General features: G+C 41.1%; 1 protein-coding gene across 1 annotated transcript in view; it reads right to left on the bottom strand.

The window, feature by feature from the left end:
* The window catches only part of IGF2R (insulin like growth factor 2 receptor), an 89,642-nt gene that overhangs the window by 45,399 nt on the left and 27,159 nt on the right, over positions 1-17,084 (bottom strand). The window contains exons 7-19 of the mRNA XM_084624409.1: positions 13,483-13,597; positions 10,991-11,153; positions 10,590-10,770; positions 9,151-9,254; positions 8,461-8,625; positions 7,950-8,090; positions 7,354-7,500; positions 5,968-6,102; positions 5,237-5,391; positions 4,260-4,433; positions 3,401-3,516; positions 2,654-2,816; positions 121-300 (exon numbers count right to left, since the gene is read on the bottom strand). Of these exons, the coding sequence (XP_084480535.1) occupies positions 121-300; positions 2,654-2,816; positions 3,401-3,516; positions 4,260-4,433; positions 5,237-5,391; positions 5,968-6,102; positions 7,354-7,500; positions 7,950-8,090; positions 8,461-8,625; positions 9,151-9,254; positions 10,590-10,770; positions 10,991-11,153; positions 13,483-13,597 (1,939 nt within the window). The remainder of the gene's footprint in view (positions 1-120; positions 301-2,653; positions 2,817-3,400; positions 3,517-4,259; positions 4,434-5,236; positions 5,392-5,967; positions 6,103-7,353; positions 7,501-7,949; positions 8,091-8,460; positions 8,626-9,150; positions 9,255-10,589; positions 10,771-10,990; positions 11,154-13,482; positions 13,598-17,084) is intronic.

Genomic DNA, 17,084 nt, shown 5'->3' with positions numbered 1-17,084 from the left:
GGAGGAAAAACCACTATTCAGTTTTCATCATGTCTCCAGTATGACACTGTTTCTGCACCCCATACAGAGCCTCAGAGAACATTAGTACAATGAGGAGACTAAAAGCATTTCCATCCTTACAAGAGTGCCTTTGGAGCACGTAAAATGAATTATGGTTGTATAGGAGGTCCTCTTCCCATCAGCACTGATGCACACAGAACCATTTGTGTAGGTTAGGAGGACTCGACCATGTCCTTCAATTACTAGGCCTTTGCTAGCAACCCCCAGGTTACTAATGGAAGTGGTTTCAGAAAAGGAATCCTAGAATGAAGAAAAAAGGATGACAATGAAACAGCGCTTGCTTCGCAAAAGTAAAACTAAAATCAAGCTTCCCTCTTTTCAGCTATAACCAGAGTTCTTTGCTGTGCCAAAGCGACATTCCGTAATATCCTTTTTTAAAAGATGCAGGTAATTGTGAAACAGCAACTGAGAGGTTAAGAAATCTACCTTCCCCCTCTCCCTCAAATTATCTTGACATTTAACAGTCCCATCTATCCATAAGTATTGGTTTATAGGAAGGTGTTTAAGAGGCTACCCAAAACCTTTAGAGGCAGCAGTCCCTGTCTGTCAGCTAACTACAGCTCAGCAAAAGAATTTAGAGCAGGGGGGTTACCAAACTGTGGTACATGTACCACTTGTCATTTGTGATCTTGATGTGGTAAAGTAAATAGACTGAACAAGCTTTTAAGAAGGTGGTATGTGACTCAGAATTTGGGTGCCACTGATTTAGAGAGAGTTTGTAAGTTTTCATCTCACATTTGATGCTTCTGCAGTTTGCACTGCTCTTGTGAGAGACCAAGCGGTCATGGACCTTAGGGCATTTCCAACAAGTGACACATTAGGTTTCCATATGATAGAGCCAAAGTAGATTTTTGGGTATGCAATATGTCATCAGGGCCAACAATAAGAATCCTCTACGGTTCTGATGTCCAGGGAAGTGAATGGCTGATGACAGTGGACTATTATGCAGGTTTCCTTACTGTATCTCCATCTTGACACAAAACAGCAAGAGTTTCTACTTACCGACTCACACTGTCTAGAGATTGCCAGTTGTGTATGACGACTGACGGGAACAAACATCCACCAACCAGGGGGCAGTAACTACCAAACTCATTTCCATTTGCAAACCAAGGCAAATCCAAATTTGAGGCTCTGGGAATCGATAGATTACTGATTTAGCTGACAGTGTCTATTTCTTACTCTTAGAACTGCAGAGAACTAATACAGTTCTTGTGAGAAAGTAGTTTTTAAGTCATGAGCTCACAAAAGGAATTCCATCAGTCTCCATCAGTCATAGACAGTGTCTTGCAGAGAAACACAGCTGAAACATTTTTTCCAGATGTACAGTTACACAAAATCTTTCCCCACTCCATCTGGGTACTTATATTGCCCTCATCACTATCAAATTTGAGCACCTCACAATCAGTCATAGATTTTATTGTCTGCACCCCTGTGACTTATGAAGTTCTCCCCTTCCCAGGTGGGGAACTGAGACAGAGACACTAAGGGTATGTCTACCCAGGAAAAAGCTAACAAACAAAAGAAGCGGTATCAGAGCCCAGGTCGCCGGGAAACAGCTCAGGAGAGGCTGAGGTTTGCTTTTACTCTCACGCCCTTCTCTACCACAGTTCACTCTAATGTACAAAATAAGACAAAACAAAGAGGATGTTGATGAGCGAATAGCATGTTAAAGTATTTTAATAGGCTCTCAGTGTGTGTAGGATCCAGCCCGAGAACTTGCACCAGAGCGGGTACAAGCTCTGTGGCATGTTAATTGCTTCACAATGCAGAGGTGAAGCAGAAATCTGTTAAATTTGACAGTTTAACAGGAAGCAGGAGGGTGATTGACAAATTTGTGGATGGAGACCTCCCCCTCGCTCTTCCTGGTATGTTCCTGCTGTTGCTGTTCATTCCTGCAGTGGATTGCAGGTACACATGCTCAGGAGACTCTTCTGTGACAGTGGCTGCACGGTCTCCACACCAGCACCAGGCTCCCCATCCTATTTTTTAATTTTTTGGTTAAATAAATTGAAGAGTTTAAAGAGTGGACCAAAATCTCAGAGGCTCCTACTTACAAAAGCTTGTGAGATTTAGATCATGGGAGGGAATTTTGAGATTCTGCCTCCAGGGAAGAGGAAGAAAGAGGCCAGAGTTTCTTGACCGACTGTTTATGCCCTTTGTTTAAGGCATATGGCTATCCACCCCCATAATATGCATTGTAGATTTTGGCTGCAAAATCATTACAGTGCACAAGGAAAGAAAAAAGTGACTGAGGAGTGACAGGAATGGGAGACTGACTGTTATAGTATGCTGGCCCTCAGATGACTGTGTGGTTTAAAGGAGGGTAGAATTTTGCTCTTGAGTATATTTGGTATTACTTGAGATTTACAGCCTTCTAAGGGTAAGTCTGACCCTTAACTACCAGAGCTATTAAACTACAAATCACGGTCCTACTGAAAGACCTGCTATTCTGCCAGTGATTGTGCCAATGCTTATGGTCCCACAGGCCATTATTTTTACCCTCCTGAAGAGTCAGAAGACACTTAAAATGGATCTTTGATGTATACATAACAGTTGGACTAACTTTTGGTGCTGGGGTGGAAGTGATACTCACATGATCTTTTTCATACTTCATCTGACAGCCTGAGGCATATCGATCACACCCGGGAACAGGAACCAGAGGGCGGCAGACATTTATGTAATAATACTTGTGCTCATTTGGTTCAGAGTTGTCCATGGCATACCAGTTTTCACCTTGGTCTTCGGATTTTGATAAACTGAATTGCCAAAGTGAAATATTTATATTCTTAAATTACAATACACATTCCTCTTAGAAATGGAGAGGATTAGAGACACTATAATTTGTGAAGTGGCAAGAGGCAAGCAAAATCCATTCTTCAAAAACCTATGCAACAACTATTTCAGAAGCAGCAAATACAGAGTCTCCCTTATTGGATATTATCATTGCAACACTCAGAAGTAAATAAGGGACTAAAGTTTTAAATGTTTGGCTGCAGAATGTTTCTTAAAAACACAGCACAGAAAGTGCAGTTGTTTGCAGACTACAAAAAGAGACAACCGTTTTTGCTATCAAAGCCAGCCAAACAACACACAATGCAGGACATCAATCAATTTACAACTATGACAGGCACAGCAGTGTGCCCCCTAAAAAATGGGGATATGCTTTTTCCCCCGTTTTTGCTTGTCCTTTACAATTCAAGACTGTCAAGAATGATCATGGGTTTCTGACGCTGTCTACGCAGCATACACCAAATTTACAGTGAGACTTCACTAGATAGGACATTTGTTTTTACATGCGGGTTTTGTCCTTCCATTACGAGTCTATTTACTTCTCTCTTACCTTGATAAATCATACTGTTCCATGGTGTTGGGATCAGTCACAACACATTCCAATGGCATCTCTGGACAGGCATATTTAGTGTACCATTTAAAGTTGTATGTGTAATTGTCTTCTACCTAAGTTACCAGAATCATAGGAAGACAGTCACAAATGGACTGCAGAATAAGTAGGTCACAACAGTATGGCTTCTAAGAATATCAAACTGATAAACCTTTTAACTTGGATAAAATGGGTCTGTTCCTTTATACATGGGGAATAACCAACCTATGCTCTCTCTCAGGATGCAAAAAACTCGGGATCCACAGCTTGCTGATTTCTGTAGCTCTCCAGTCTGTATTTTTCCCCAGTTCAGGTATCACCAAGACTTAATCTCTTCATTCATTTACAATTTTTCATGCCACAGGATTGCACAGCACTTTAACAAGTTACTCCTGCGTGTAGCTTCAGTCACTGGGATGTAGCCTCAGTTGGCTCAACAGCCAACTATACTTTTATCCAAATGAAACTACAGAAGAATATAAGGCATGGGTGTGGCTTCAGTAACCACAGTTGTTTGGTGCAGAAGCAGAACGTAATTATTCAAGCTGGAAATTAACCAGATCAGGGCAAACACCCTGCTGTTGCTCAGAATGCCAGACAAAACTTTGCAGCTCTCAAGGTTATGACTGTAACCAGAGGCAGATACTCTGCAATAATCATTCAAAATGCCTTTTATCAGAATCCTCACTGCAGCTGTTGGGAGTTTGGCTCTCCTTGCTTTTACACAGATTTCACACAGATACAATGCAGCTGAGAATCAGAGATCCTTGAAAAGTAGGGGTTTCCGCCCATGCCCTCTTGGTCATTTGGAAGTTCTTACCTGGTATTCAGGCTGACCTATTCCAGCTTCATAATCACAAAGGAAAGTTATAAGGGTAGATCGCTGTGTTTTCTTCTCATTGTTGTAGGTTGTACCATTTTTGTAGGTCAACTGAATCATTCCATCGTAATAGGAAAGTTTGGAACTGGGTTCTCCTAGACTCCAGGTATGTTCCTTGCTAAAAAGGCACACAACACACAGCTTGAAAAGAATGTATTTAAACCAAATGCTAACTGAACTCATAAGACACCACTTAAAAGCTAGGATGTGTGCACCCACACACAGTAAATAACTGATGTAAATTTAACAAGCCTTGGAGGGAAACCAAGTTTTCAAAATGCTAGTTCTGAGCCACATTAGCATTAGTATATCCTTTGAATATACTAATATTGAAGTGGAGCTCTTCTTTGAAAGTGACAATATATGGCATGGGGGCAGGGGATCCAGGTTTATTTTATCTTAATGGCTTCCAGAGCAACTCCTCTCCATTTACAAGTAGAGGGGATGATTTTATCCAACTTTTAGCCCTGCAACCTGAACCTGGGGTCTAGCAGCATAACTGGGCTCTCACAAAGACATACATAACCACTCTGCAAGCCAAATTCTGGCTTCAGTCACACCTATTCAACCTAGCCATTTTCAGTGAGGACAGAATTTGGTGCATTGAAACGGTTATTGAATAATAAAGTGCTATTTTTACAATCACCTTTCAGAACAGAACTGCTCTTTAAGTGAAATTTAAAGTATAACTCTCATAACTAAAGTCTCCAAGAGTTCCCCCATCAAGTGGGAGCTGTGAAGTGAGACGTTTTTACATATTGCTTAGAGCTCCTTTACCAGTAAGTTTGAAAGAATTGCAGGACTTCATAATTAACTTCAGCAAGCTAGTCACTGCATGACCACATCTAGAGACAGGCACCTAATGCACTATATACAACAACTGACCAAGTACTAGAGATTACAGAGACTGAAGATACTTGCTTTTTTGATACTTGACATGCTGCTGCTGATTTTGGCTGACAAAGTTCCTCTGAGACACTGCCACAAATATTTATGTAGAAATCATAATCGGCTGTGTTAACGATATAGCTGCCACTTTTCTTGGTTAAAGGTGACAAGTCAAAAGAAAACTCTAGCGAGAAGCAAATAAAAAAAGAAGTTCAGTATATTCAGATTTGTTTTCAGTTTTTTTCCTTTTCTCATCTTTCTGAAAGCTCTTGGCCTATAGTCAAGACAACTATACTTTATTTTCTAAACCAAGTAGATAAATACAGGTATATTTGACTAAAGCATGTGCTCTTTTACATTTTACACGTCTTTTCATCTAATCTGAATACGCTGTTAAGAACTCTTGTTATTTCTTTTGCACAACTGTCAAGAACATTCTGCTACCTTCAAGAATGAATAGGGTTTGATTTTCAAAGTCAGATGCCTGGCTAAATTAAATATATGATTGCAAAAGCAAGTGGAGTACAGTATTTGCAGATGCATATAGCTAGTCATGCACCTAACAGCCATTTCCACATGCCTAGTTTCATAGATCAAATTTCAAATGCAAGAGTGACTATAAAACCTCAGAATCATTTTATGTATTTTAAAAACGCGATTAAGTGTAGAATAGGTTGTCAAATATGAAAGTCCACGTAGCTTGAGATTTCTCCATTAACAAAACCCTCAAATCCAGCCTCTGTGGGAGTTGGGAACATACCTGCCTGAGCATCCGAGACTCTGCAGTTGTCTCCTTCAGTTTTAGACAGGACACAGGCAGCAGCTGTATACCACTCAAACACATACAAACACTCGCTGCTCTCCAAGTTAAAGACAGGAGCACTTTCTAGGTCACCTGGCATAAAAACCAAAAGAGGTACAGTATGAGGCTGAATTGTCACATGGATTGCCGTTTGTTTTCAAGCCCCTTCTGCCAACCTTAGTAGCAAATAGCCTGAAACAGGCAAAGCTTTCAGATGGCTGAGCTATCAGTTCCCTTTTCCCATTGAATGCAGAAGCTGGTAAATTAAAAAGGGTACTTTTTTTTTTGTACAATATATCCCCGACTTACAACACCTCTTCAAAAAAACACTGGATTATAAATTCTCCCCCACATAACTGGTTTTAAGTAGCAATGTTATTTCTCCTTTGCTAAAGCTAGGGTACATGGACGTGATACAGGTCTGTTATAGGGAAAAGTAGTAAGAGTCAAAGCTGTGTGTAAAAAGGGTGCCACCATTGCAGGGAGTGGGACATTTGCTCTGCAACCCCTCTGCCTGGAGCTTGGAACTTCTGGGGCCAGGAGGATCCCCTCCCACTCCAGACCCTGCTCAGCCTCCATCTCTCCTTTGATTCTCCCTAGGCACCTTCCAGCCAGCCTGAGCCCGTCACACCAGGGTCCCCTCCAGATACAGAAAACCCCTGAGTGGGGAGGGTAAAGGCTGCACTGCACAGCCCATCCTGGACAAATACCCTGCAGCCAACCTCTCGAAGGCTGGCTGCCAAGAGCAGCCCAGCACTGCCTCCCCACCAGAAGAGCCACTCAGATCCCTCTGAGGGAGCGGGGACCCTCCAGCCAACCTGCACAGAGCCCACTTGCCTGCTGTCCAGGCTCCTTCCACTGCTCTTCTTCCTGCTGACTACAACTCCCTGAGCCCTCTCACCACCAGTTACAGAGCCACCTATTCTCCCCTGACAACCAATATCCCCCTGCCCTCAGTCCCAGTCTCCACCATGGCCCTAGCCCCAATATCCCTCTGCTCTGATCCCCGAAGTCTCCCCTACTCTCCCCCTACCCCAACGCCCATTTGTTCTCTCCCTTGCTCTCCTCTCTGTTTAACCCCAGTCCCTCTTGGCATCTATCTTACTCTCACAGTTAATCCTATTCCTTTCCCACCCCTGCAGCTCTCACCTCCTCCCGTCTGTCTTCCATCCAGTGTTGCCAACTTGGCAGTTCTGTCACTAGATCTAGCGAAAGTCGCCAGATTTCATTAAAAGTTGTGTTTTAGCAAAGGTTTTGCCAAAGAGCTTTAATGGTTAAAAACATTTCTGCTTTTATCTTTCATTATAAAAAGCTTAGAAAACAAATGCGTGTCAACGTTCTCACCTGGTTTGCACACAAGGGTTATGACAGTTTTGATCATCTTGTTTTTCCCACAGCTGTCTCCCTTTGAATAAGTAAGCTGAATCCTCTCTCCAACTTTTTTGGGAGAAGACATGAACGTTCCTAGATTTTTAGGCTTGTTATTTTTATCTGGGGGTAGAAGGAGGGAGAGAAGAAGAAAAAAAAGTAAGCTTACTTTAAGTAGTGACTATTTTGTGATTTCCCCGAGTTGGAAAAAAGCTGAAGCCAGTATCTAAATATTAGGGGGTGGAGGAAGAGTAAAAACAGCGCTGAGAAATTTCTGTTTTGCATGATTATTTTATGGCAATTTTTCTGTTTTACACCTTAAAAGCATTGTCAAGGCCTGGAAACAAAGTGAAATGTAAAACTTCTCTTCGATTTCAGTTAAAGTATGTTTATGCTGTTTTTCCTAGGCCTTTTTCTGGCCACAGGGCATTACTTTATCCCCATTCTCTCCTCCAGCCCCATGCAAACCCAGCCTTTGTGCCCCTCTGAATTATTACAAAACCAGTCACGAAGTGCTGTCTATCTTTATAAGCAATATTCCACACAAACGTGTTTCAAAATTGTGCACTCACCAACAGAGCAAACAGCTGCATCATCTGGGCAGACAACAGCTGCTCCTTTCTGAAGTACTTTATGACAGACATTGATGAAAAAGTGTTTCTTGTCTGCTTCGACGGGACTGCTGTCCACAGCTTCCCAATTCTGCGCTGACTCTGGGAACCAGAGATTTTAGATATAACAAACAATCTTGTCTAAGATTAAGTTTACTTAATATCCCAAACACATCCACAATATGATGAGCGGTTTAAAAACCACAGCTGCAAATAAAGGGACCTTGAGTGGAGACTGATAAAGAATTGAATTCCTTCTTAAAAGTATAGCCTCTATTAGAGGTTTTTGCATAAAAAGGAAATTGAACGTTAATATCACACTCAAAAGAGAAGATTAAGAACCTATGCAAAAGCTAAAGATGAGGCTAAGAAGAGGCTCACAACAGAGAAGTGGCAATTAAGAAAATAGCACGTGGTTTCATGATAAATTGAAAATAGTCCGTAGAACAGTAGTTTATTTTTGCTGCTGTACCTGAACTGCGAATCAGAGGTGACAAATCATATAGTTTCTTCTTATCAGCAACTCTGCAAAGGAGGTCTTCCTTTTCCCGAACACAGGCGTATTTAGTATCCCAGGTGAAGAAATATGTGCAGTCCACCTCCCCAGTGAACACTGGGGCCCCTTTTCCTTCGTTACCTTATAGGGTTAGAAAGCCAGGAAGACTATTAGGTTTCAAGTTAAAGGGTATGGGGGAAGTCTGGGAATGGCATTTATGCCTTTCGCATCCACGTCACAGCAGAAACATTACAAAGCTGTAATTCCAGGGCAGTGAGATGTACTGCAGCATCAGTCACAGAATTAACTGCAGACCATGAAAACAACAACAACGAAGAAACGGACCCTTTGGTGGCTGAACATTAAAAATAAAGTTAGTGCTTTAAAAACTAAAGATAAGTGTTCTCTAGCTGGTTGAAAATTTCTTTAGCAGTTACCATAGTAGTCAGGAATGACAGTGCAATTAGTCTCAACCGAAGATAGTTTTTGATGCTAAAGTACTTAAACTAGAGAATTACCCCTAACCAACAGATAAGAAATTAGATACAACCATGCTGGCTTATAACCACTTGGCTCTTGGACACAAGGAGTTCCTCTAGTTCAATAGCAAAAGCATACACAGAGGCTACAAAAGCCCTGTAAAGTAATTGTAACCTATATTCTCACCTGCAGTCTCATTGCACTCAAAGTTTATGACAGTCATTCGATGAAAGCCAGAGCTGCATGCATCTCCATCTGGGTATGTTAGAGTGAGATCCCCATCAGAGTACCTAATAAAAAAATCCCAATGCTTTAAGTTAAGCTATGAAAAACATTACCACCAGGCATCACCATGTTATTTGTCCCACCTAATGGAGGCCCAATTCGTGCAATTGATTACTGCTTCACTCCTTCCAGGGGAAGAAATTGTTACTCAGCATAGCAACTGAGTTTTCCATCAAATTGAGAATATTCCAATTGCTTTTCCCCTGAGATTTGTAAACCATAATGGAGAAATTCTGTTGTATACACCTTCACAATTAACACTAAAGGCCCAATTCGCCACCTTGTGTTTTGCACCTTGTGTGTTTACACCTTTCTGATTTGTAGTGTTTTACAACCAGTTTGCACAGGTATAAATGACCACATGAAGCGCAGATAAGTGGAGACTCAGGCCCTAACTTCTCTCCATCAATCTACATGGCATGGGATTTCATTTTGCATCAATTATACATTTTCTGAACAAAATCTGAATGTTTTTCTTGGATGTTTCTGCTAGAAATTAAATTTTTCTATGGTTTTCATTTAGGATCTCCTCTGTGTCCAATACTCCATTTATTGGAAGAATATAACTTTTGCATGAAAACATTTTCATGCCAGGTAGATTAAAAAGTGAAGCTAATTTACATTTCTGTTTTTGAATGGAGAGAAAGTCATTCCTCAGAGTGTCCCACCCAGAAAAAGTCAAGAAGCTATAAGGGTATGTTCTGAACAACAAGGTTAAGAGGCACCCCCTGTATATCAAATCTAAAGAGTGCTGTTTTGCAAATACTAGCATCCAGACTAGCTTAGAGGTGCCTCAGTAAGGAATATATGGATGTAGAGATCTTGCTTCATTGCATGGGTTTGCAGTTCTAAACAATACAAATTGTACATCACAGAAGTATAAGATATGTTCAACATGGCAAAAGCATGCAATATAGTAAGAAACCCTAGCAGGTTCATTACTCTATATAGCCTGGCTCCAACAGGATTCTGATGTAATGTTGCCAGCAAAACTCAGTGAGGCAACTCAAGAGCAGCAGCTAGAAGGTCTAGACATCAACGGGACAGAAGTACTTTTTAGCACTCCAGCCTCTTGTGGGCCACCTTAGCTCCTCTGGTGCTGTACAGCTGCCATGGTGCTTGCAAGCATGGCTCTGCCGAAGCTTTACCATGATTTTTAACTCAAACTCCAAATGGATTTGTTAGAGATTGCTTTAATTATTCATCCTCCTACTGTATTCTGTACCTTTTACAAAACAAAACAGTTTCTATATACAAGTCTCAGAGTTTCTATCAAATGTTTATCCCCTTCCCTCTTTCAGTGACCTATCTGAAGGCGTGGCTCAGATGACTTTACAAACCTGAGGGTTTGGTTCTTAAATTTTCCTGCCACTTTTTGCTGGTTACTCTGAGACTTTACTTGGCAAGATGAAACATATCCAGTGGCATCCTTGCAGTTGCCTGCAGTGGTTTTCTCACAAATATTTAAGTAATAGTAATACTCTTCTTTTTCATCTTTAGCCATATATGGTGTGACATAGCCTAAGGAAATGGGGAAAGAAAATGATTAAGGTGGCAGCCTTTTTCTTTAAAAGGGTTCAAAGAAAAGCAACAACCCTGAACAGGTACTGGAATACAAGACTGGGAATGAAATTCGGTGACACAAATGCTTTTAAACGCTCTATACAGGATGCTATCCCAAGCTCCAGTTTTGGTCTATGGAATTCACTCCCTTCTCTGTTAAGGAAAAATAGGAACTTACTTTGTTGCTGAGTGAGTGGTGTCAAATCAATGGAGATATCATGCTGTTCACTGGTCAGACTACAGTTCCTACTTTCCAGGTAATCCCTGTGACAGGCATATTCAGTGACCCATTCAATTTCATACCGGCAGTTGAGCTTGGCAGTGAGTTTGGGACCCGTGCGCTGATGTGGAAGTGAACATGATTAAATAAGAACAAAGCATTTTTTTTTAAATGTATTTGACACAAGAACTCAAATGGAAGGTAGGTATACTAACACCCCTTCCTCCCATTCCACCCCAGCCCATTTAGGTGAAAGTCAAGTTTCCAGCAAAGTAAGACCATGCTTTTGGAAATCTAAGAGCAAATTTTTTTTTTTTAAAAAGAATAAAGACTCCCGCATATTACGCAAGTTTGTCATCTTCATTTGTATATTTTATCTATATAAAATGTGTGCAGTATCTTTGTTCTACACCAAAAAGAGTGACCAACCTTTTTGAATCTAGTGCTTACGATAGGCAACTAGATCCATATTTAGCCTATTTAGATGCCTGAAGATGATTCTTGGTATGTACCTTAAGCACTAGATTCCAGAAAGTTGGTCTTTTGTGTGTCTAAAACAAAGGTGGCGCACAAGACTAAATTCCTGAAAGGTTATCAGTGGTATAGCATATTTACAAGAAGAATAAATGATCACTATTAAGAGTTGACTTAACGCAGCTAACATTGGTAAAAGACTTTCTACAGCTTTAAGAACACTTCATTATAACAGTTTTCTTCAAAGCACTTTAGAAGCACAGATCACCACCCTTGAGAGACTGGTAAAACAATTCCAACTAATAGACTATAGCTTGCCCAACATGAGATTGTATCAGAGCCAGGATTATAATTGCAAATCATATGCTTAGACTACTCTACTTGTTAACGGGACAAGAGTTCAAATGAATAAAAGGATGGGGACACTTGTCTGAATAAGACACTGAATTACACAGGATTCACCCTCTCCTCTACCCCCGACAACTTTCTCACCTATCCCCCCAAAAAAGTACTTTGGTAAATGGTTTTTACTGTAGAGTTCTCATCTCTTGCCTCCCTCCCACCAGCTTGCCATCTGGTTAAAACTTCCGGGAAACTTACTTACTGTATCCGAATATTCGTATCTCCTGACGAAGATGAAGTTAATTCAATAAGCAACAGATTAACTCCTTATAATGACTTAATAATCAGAAGGAAAATGTGGTCACGAGAACAAACCACTTTAAATTTTGAATGTGCTTTAAGTGGAAAGAAAGTTTGTAAGAAATATTTTCCTTCATAAGTCTGCATTTAATATTTTTGCTTCCCAATTAATGTTCAAGTGTATAAACACACTGGCCAGGCATAGGAAAATTGGGAGGGCAAAGGTGGAATTAGTAAATCTGCCTGTAACATGGCTGTTATGTAAATGCAGAGTATTTTAAAATGAACGGGGAAAAAATTCTTTATTCAATCAGTTTTAAAGAGTGATCTGGCTGAAGTGTAGACAGCCATCTAGGTCAGGAAAGGAACAATAGGCTAGAACAAGGCCAATCCAAAACGTGCAAATGTGACAGGTTATGCAGAGAAAGTGTCAGCAATGTTAATTTCAGCCTGGTTTTAAAAGAGAGTGTCTTGCTGCCAAGATCACATGCCATTATGTGAGCTGGAACAAATGGATGTTGCTAGATATGTTAAAGTTATCAGTTCTTTCATAACATTCCGTTATGCCAAATAGGACATCTAACACACAAGGATGATTCTACTTTAAAAACTGATCAGAGATAATTTAAAGAAAGCACATAACACTTATTTTGCAGACTAAAGGCATGGGTGCAATAATAGATGTAAGACAAATGGTCAGATTTAAATGAAACCAAATTACACAGAACAAAGACTTTAAGCATGTCACACAAATCAGGTTGGACAACAGCACTTATTAGCAAGCAGAACATCTTGCCTAGGAATAACGCTCTAGAGAGGGATACTATTTCCACCTCAATGCTAGGTTCTAACAATCTCAACGCAATTTGAAATTCAGACGAGAGCAGTTGTCACCCAAAGAAGAGAGATTCTTTAGGAGACAGCCTCAAGACATTTGTACTCCTATGATTGTTTACAGTATTGTTGTAGCCATATTAGTCCCAAGATATAAGAGAGACAAGGAAGGCAAGGTTATAGATTTTATTGGTCCAGCTTCTGTTGATGAGAGAGAGACAAGCTTTCAAGCTACACAGAGCTGGGAGCTCACCCACCTTTTCTCTAATTTGTATTCCTAGTTACAGCTGATTTATCTCTGAAAATATTTTTAGTTTAAAAAATCCACTAATACTGGAGTGAGTATTAATACTTTGCACCTGAGGATCTCAAACATTAATAAGCTTCATGACCCCCAACAGCAAAGCACATACTAGGTTTCTGCTCTCAGTAAAATAGAGGCTGAAGCAGAGAGGTTAACTGAGAACGATCATTAATGCAGTCTAAAGAAGTTTAATTACCTCTCCTCTTCTCTTTGATGGGCACACAAAAGTAATAGTCACTGCTGGATTATGGCCAAGACAGAAATTTGGCTTCTCTTCTTCACTGTATGTTTTCTCATAACTCAGTACAAGCCTAACAAAAACAAAAAAAAACAAATGGGAAGCCACAAAAAAATTCCAACTATAAATAAATACAAAGTGTACTGCACATGCTAGCAAATATCAAGGATGGGATACTTGCAATTTACCCAGAGGCCCTGGGAGAAGAGTTTTAAAAATATTAAATTCTATCTTTAAAGGGGGACTTACAAAGGGGGAGGGGGAAAGGGCTTCTGCCTTTTTTGCTTAGTTACAACAATCTTCAACCTTATTTTCCCCCTTTTCCCAAAACTATGAGAGGCAGAGCTGACAGCACTACTTATTCAAGTACCCTGGCACTTCCCATTGTAGACCCCATTTTCAGTTGCTTATAACTTGGCCAAATTTTAACAATTTGGTCTGAAAGTTTCCATGTTGGGTACCTGCCTCAGGCTGATAACTTCTGGAAAGTTGCATCCAAAACAGTTCAGCCATTTCCAAGATCAAGGTTAGGGAACGGTACATTGAACATGTAAGACAAAAAGTTCTTACAACTGTTTTGCTGAGAATCTTTAACACAAACTTGAAGTTTGGCAGGGGTTAGCTTTTGCGGCAGGAGGAATGCGCCTTTTGCTGTTTGTGACAATCCACTCAAATTTGACCCAATTGTAAGTCATTCTCAGTAGAGAATTGTTAGACCCTCCCCGCTGAATTCTCTAAAGTTTCCATCCTCTGGACTTGCTCCAATCTAGGATTTAATGGCACTTTCCTGCAACTACTATTCCTGACTGCTGTGGGCAAGGGACAGAACAGGCACCAGAACTGAGAGCAGAAGACTGTCACACGTTCCCAGTGACCCTGTGAGTGCCCAGGCAGCATGGAGGAGGAAGGTGCCACACTCAAATACAAAAAGGACAAGACCAGGGCACAGGGAAGGAGACTGTGCAAGGAGGGGCAAAACAGATTGGACAAAAAGTCCAGGGAGGGAGGGAGACTGGGAAGTAGTGGAGAGGGAAGGCAGACTGGGCGAGGAGTTGAGGGTAAGGAAGGCTGGGATCTGGACGGGGACACTAGGACTGGGATGAGAAGTCAGGGGTGGGGAAGACAGGACAGGGTCAGAAGCGGTCTGTGCCCATTAGAGCTCACTTCCCTCCTGAGTCTGCTGGAATGGAACCCAACATTCCCTGGTTTCACCATTCGTCTGCTGTCAGTAAACCTCCAAGAAAACCACTCAAAGTGTGGGTCTCATCCCCCCCTAGTGCTGGCACAATCTTAATTCATCTGTCCCCTTGTGTGTATGGATGATGATACCATCTTTAAAATCACACATTCACATAATATTTTTTCCCCAGAGAACCCCTGCTTCATTCAGTGCACAGAATGAATGGTGGGTACTCATTTACTGAGGAGCTACTCTTTTTTCCCTCTTCCTTGTCTGATGTGGTTATCTTATTTACTGCAGTGTTCAAATCATGCTCTGAATACAAAATTATTCATTTTCTCATGGGTTTTTCTCATCACTACAGAAAAACTGTTCCACAAATAAATTATCTTCAAAAAGCCCCTGTAAGGTGAGGGACTATTATCCCAAATTTACAGTTGAGTCATCGAGAAATTAAGGTAAAAAGAGAGTGTCCACTAATTTTAGGAGTCTCAAACTGGGCACCCAGGACCTGATTTTTCAGAGTACTTAGCATTATATAGTACTGTGCTCAAAGCATAGCCCAGCTGACTTTAGCTGCAGCTGTCTTCTGCAAATCAGACTTCAAGGTCTCCAGCTGGGCTCCCAGAAAATGTGCACCACACTATAAGTGGCCACCTGCAAAAAGTCTGGTTTAAGTGACTTGCTTAGCATCACATAGGAACTCTGTGGCAGAGGCAGGAACAGAATCCAGTTTTCCAGGGAAGTATTCCACTGCTTTAACCATCTTCTTGCAATCTCCTGCCTCATTTCACTACACACCTTCAATAGTCTGCAACAAAGGAAGCAGGGGTCCTACAGATGCTTCATTCATTGCACAACCCGGATTCACTTCCTGAGCAGATCCAGCCTATACACTGAATGAGGTAAGGGCCCTATGGAAAACAACAGGCCATGATCATGTTATTAAAGATGGTATGGTAAGGCATATCCATAAGGAGACTGAATTAAGGCTGCACAGGCAACCTTTTGAGTTCCTGACACTGCAACCTTAATATTTTTGTAATGTAGTTTATGTTAAATATTATATAAGAAATGTAGATTCTCCCTAGCCTAAGGTATACTAAGAACTCAGGAAATGGTGAAATCACAAGAGCTAGGACAATGAAAGGGAATGGATGAAGGCAATGGATATTAGAGCAGATGAAGGGAATGGATTTTAGTCAGTTTAAAGACACACAATACAGAGTCTTAAACAAGTCATTGATGTTAATCAGAATCTTTTGGAGGAAGGCTTCACTAAAAATTCAGCAGTCCTGTTCCCAGGCCCTTGATTTAAGGTGCCAGTGCCAATACACATCCCAAAGACTCAGCAAGTCCTCCAACAGAAGCAGGGAAAGCCACCTTTTAGGCATTCCATATACATCACGAAGCACAAAGGGTCACGAGCCCAGTTTTAAAAAAAAAACAAAGCCACCTTTTGTAGGTCACCATATTCTTTCAGCTACGTGGATATATTTGTACTTGTAACACGCACAAGCTTACAAATCAGAAAGACGAGAATACTGTTTTATTTCCTGTATATCAATCTTGTGTCAGGAACTTTCCAGTTAACAGGAGAACTAGTACAGGCAGATGTTCTTAATTCTCAGTCTACGAGGCCCATGTTAGTATTTTTGGCAACCACATTTTGAATAGTCATCCTGTGCAGCAAAGCCAAAATGATTTTATTCAAGCTAGTCATTAAAGCCCATCAGTTTCACTACCTGACTTATTTTAACTGGCTTCCATATAATTGGAGTCCCAGCCCTTGGTCTGCTTCACAGTGACCTGGTTTGCTCTGCAGTTCCACTAGCAATATGCATTTGGCAGGGTATCAAACAAGGAGTGAGTGTTGTAAGAATGGATGGGTAAGCAGTGCTCCCCACAGGCAACAAGAGAAGAATAAGCTCAAAGGGGCCATAAAAGAAGCTAATGCTCAAAAACAAAACGTCATCCATTGTGTTGCCACGAAAACCCAATACCAACCCCATCCAAATAAAAATCTATACACTCATCTGACTCTCCTCCCCACCAAAATTGGGCCATTTCAGACCAACCCAATTAATTCCAAAGTTGAGAGGCCCCCCTTGGAGAACATCCTCCTAGGACCTCTCTCTACTGAATACCAAGGAAGTTTAGAGCCTCTGATTCAGCTGTGGCAGCGTCACACAAGGAGAGACGGGGTCTCAGGCTGGCAGATACTAGACAACTTAGTGTCACAGCCAGCACCTTCTACTATACCCAGAAGCCAAGAGGCAGCTAATGCAAACGCATAAGGGCAGCGTTCGACTCTAATCCTTGTAACATCTGTGTGAGATAAAGTAAAGTGAGACAGAGGCCAAATGATTTTCCCAGGGGC

This window comes from Lepidochelys olivacea, assembly GCF_965140295.1.
Source record: "Lepidochelys olivacea isolate rLepOli2 genome assembly, chromosome: 3".
NCBI classification, from domain to species: domain Eukaryota; kingdom Metazoa; phylum Chordata; order Testudines; family Cheloniidae; genus Lepidochelys; species Lepidochelys olivacea.
Note: the sequence above shows the minus strand (reverse complement) of the source record. Positions and strands in the feature narration are given on the sequence as shown.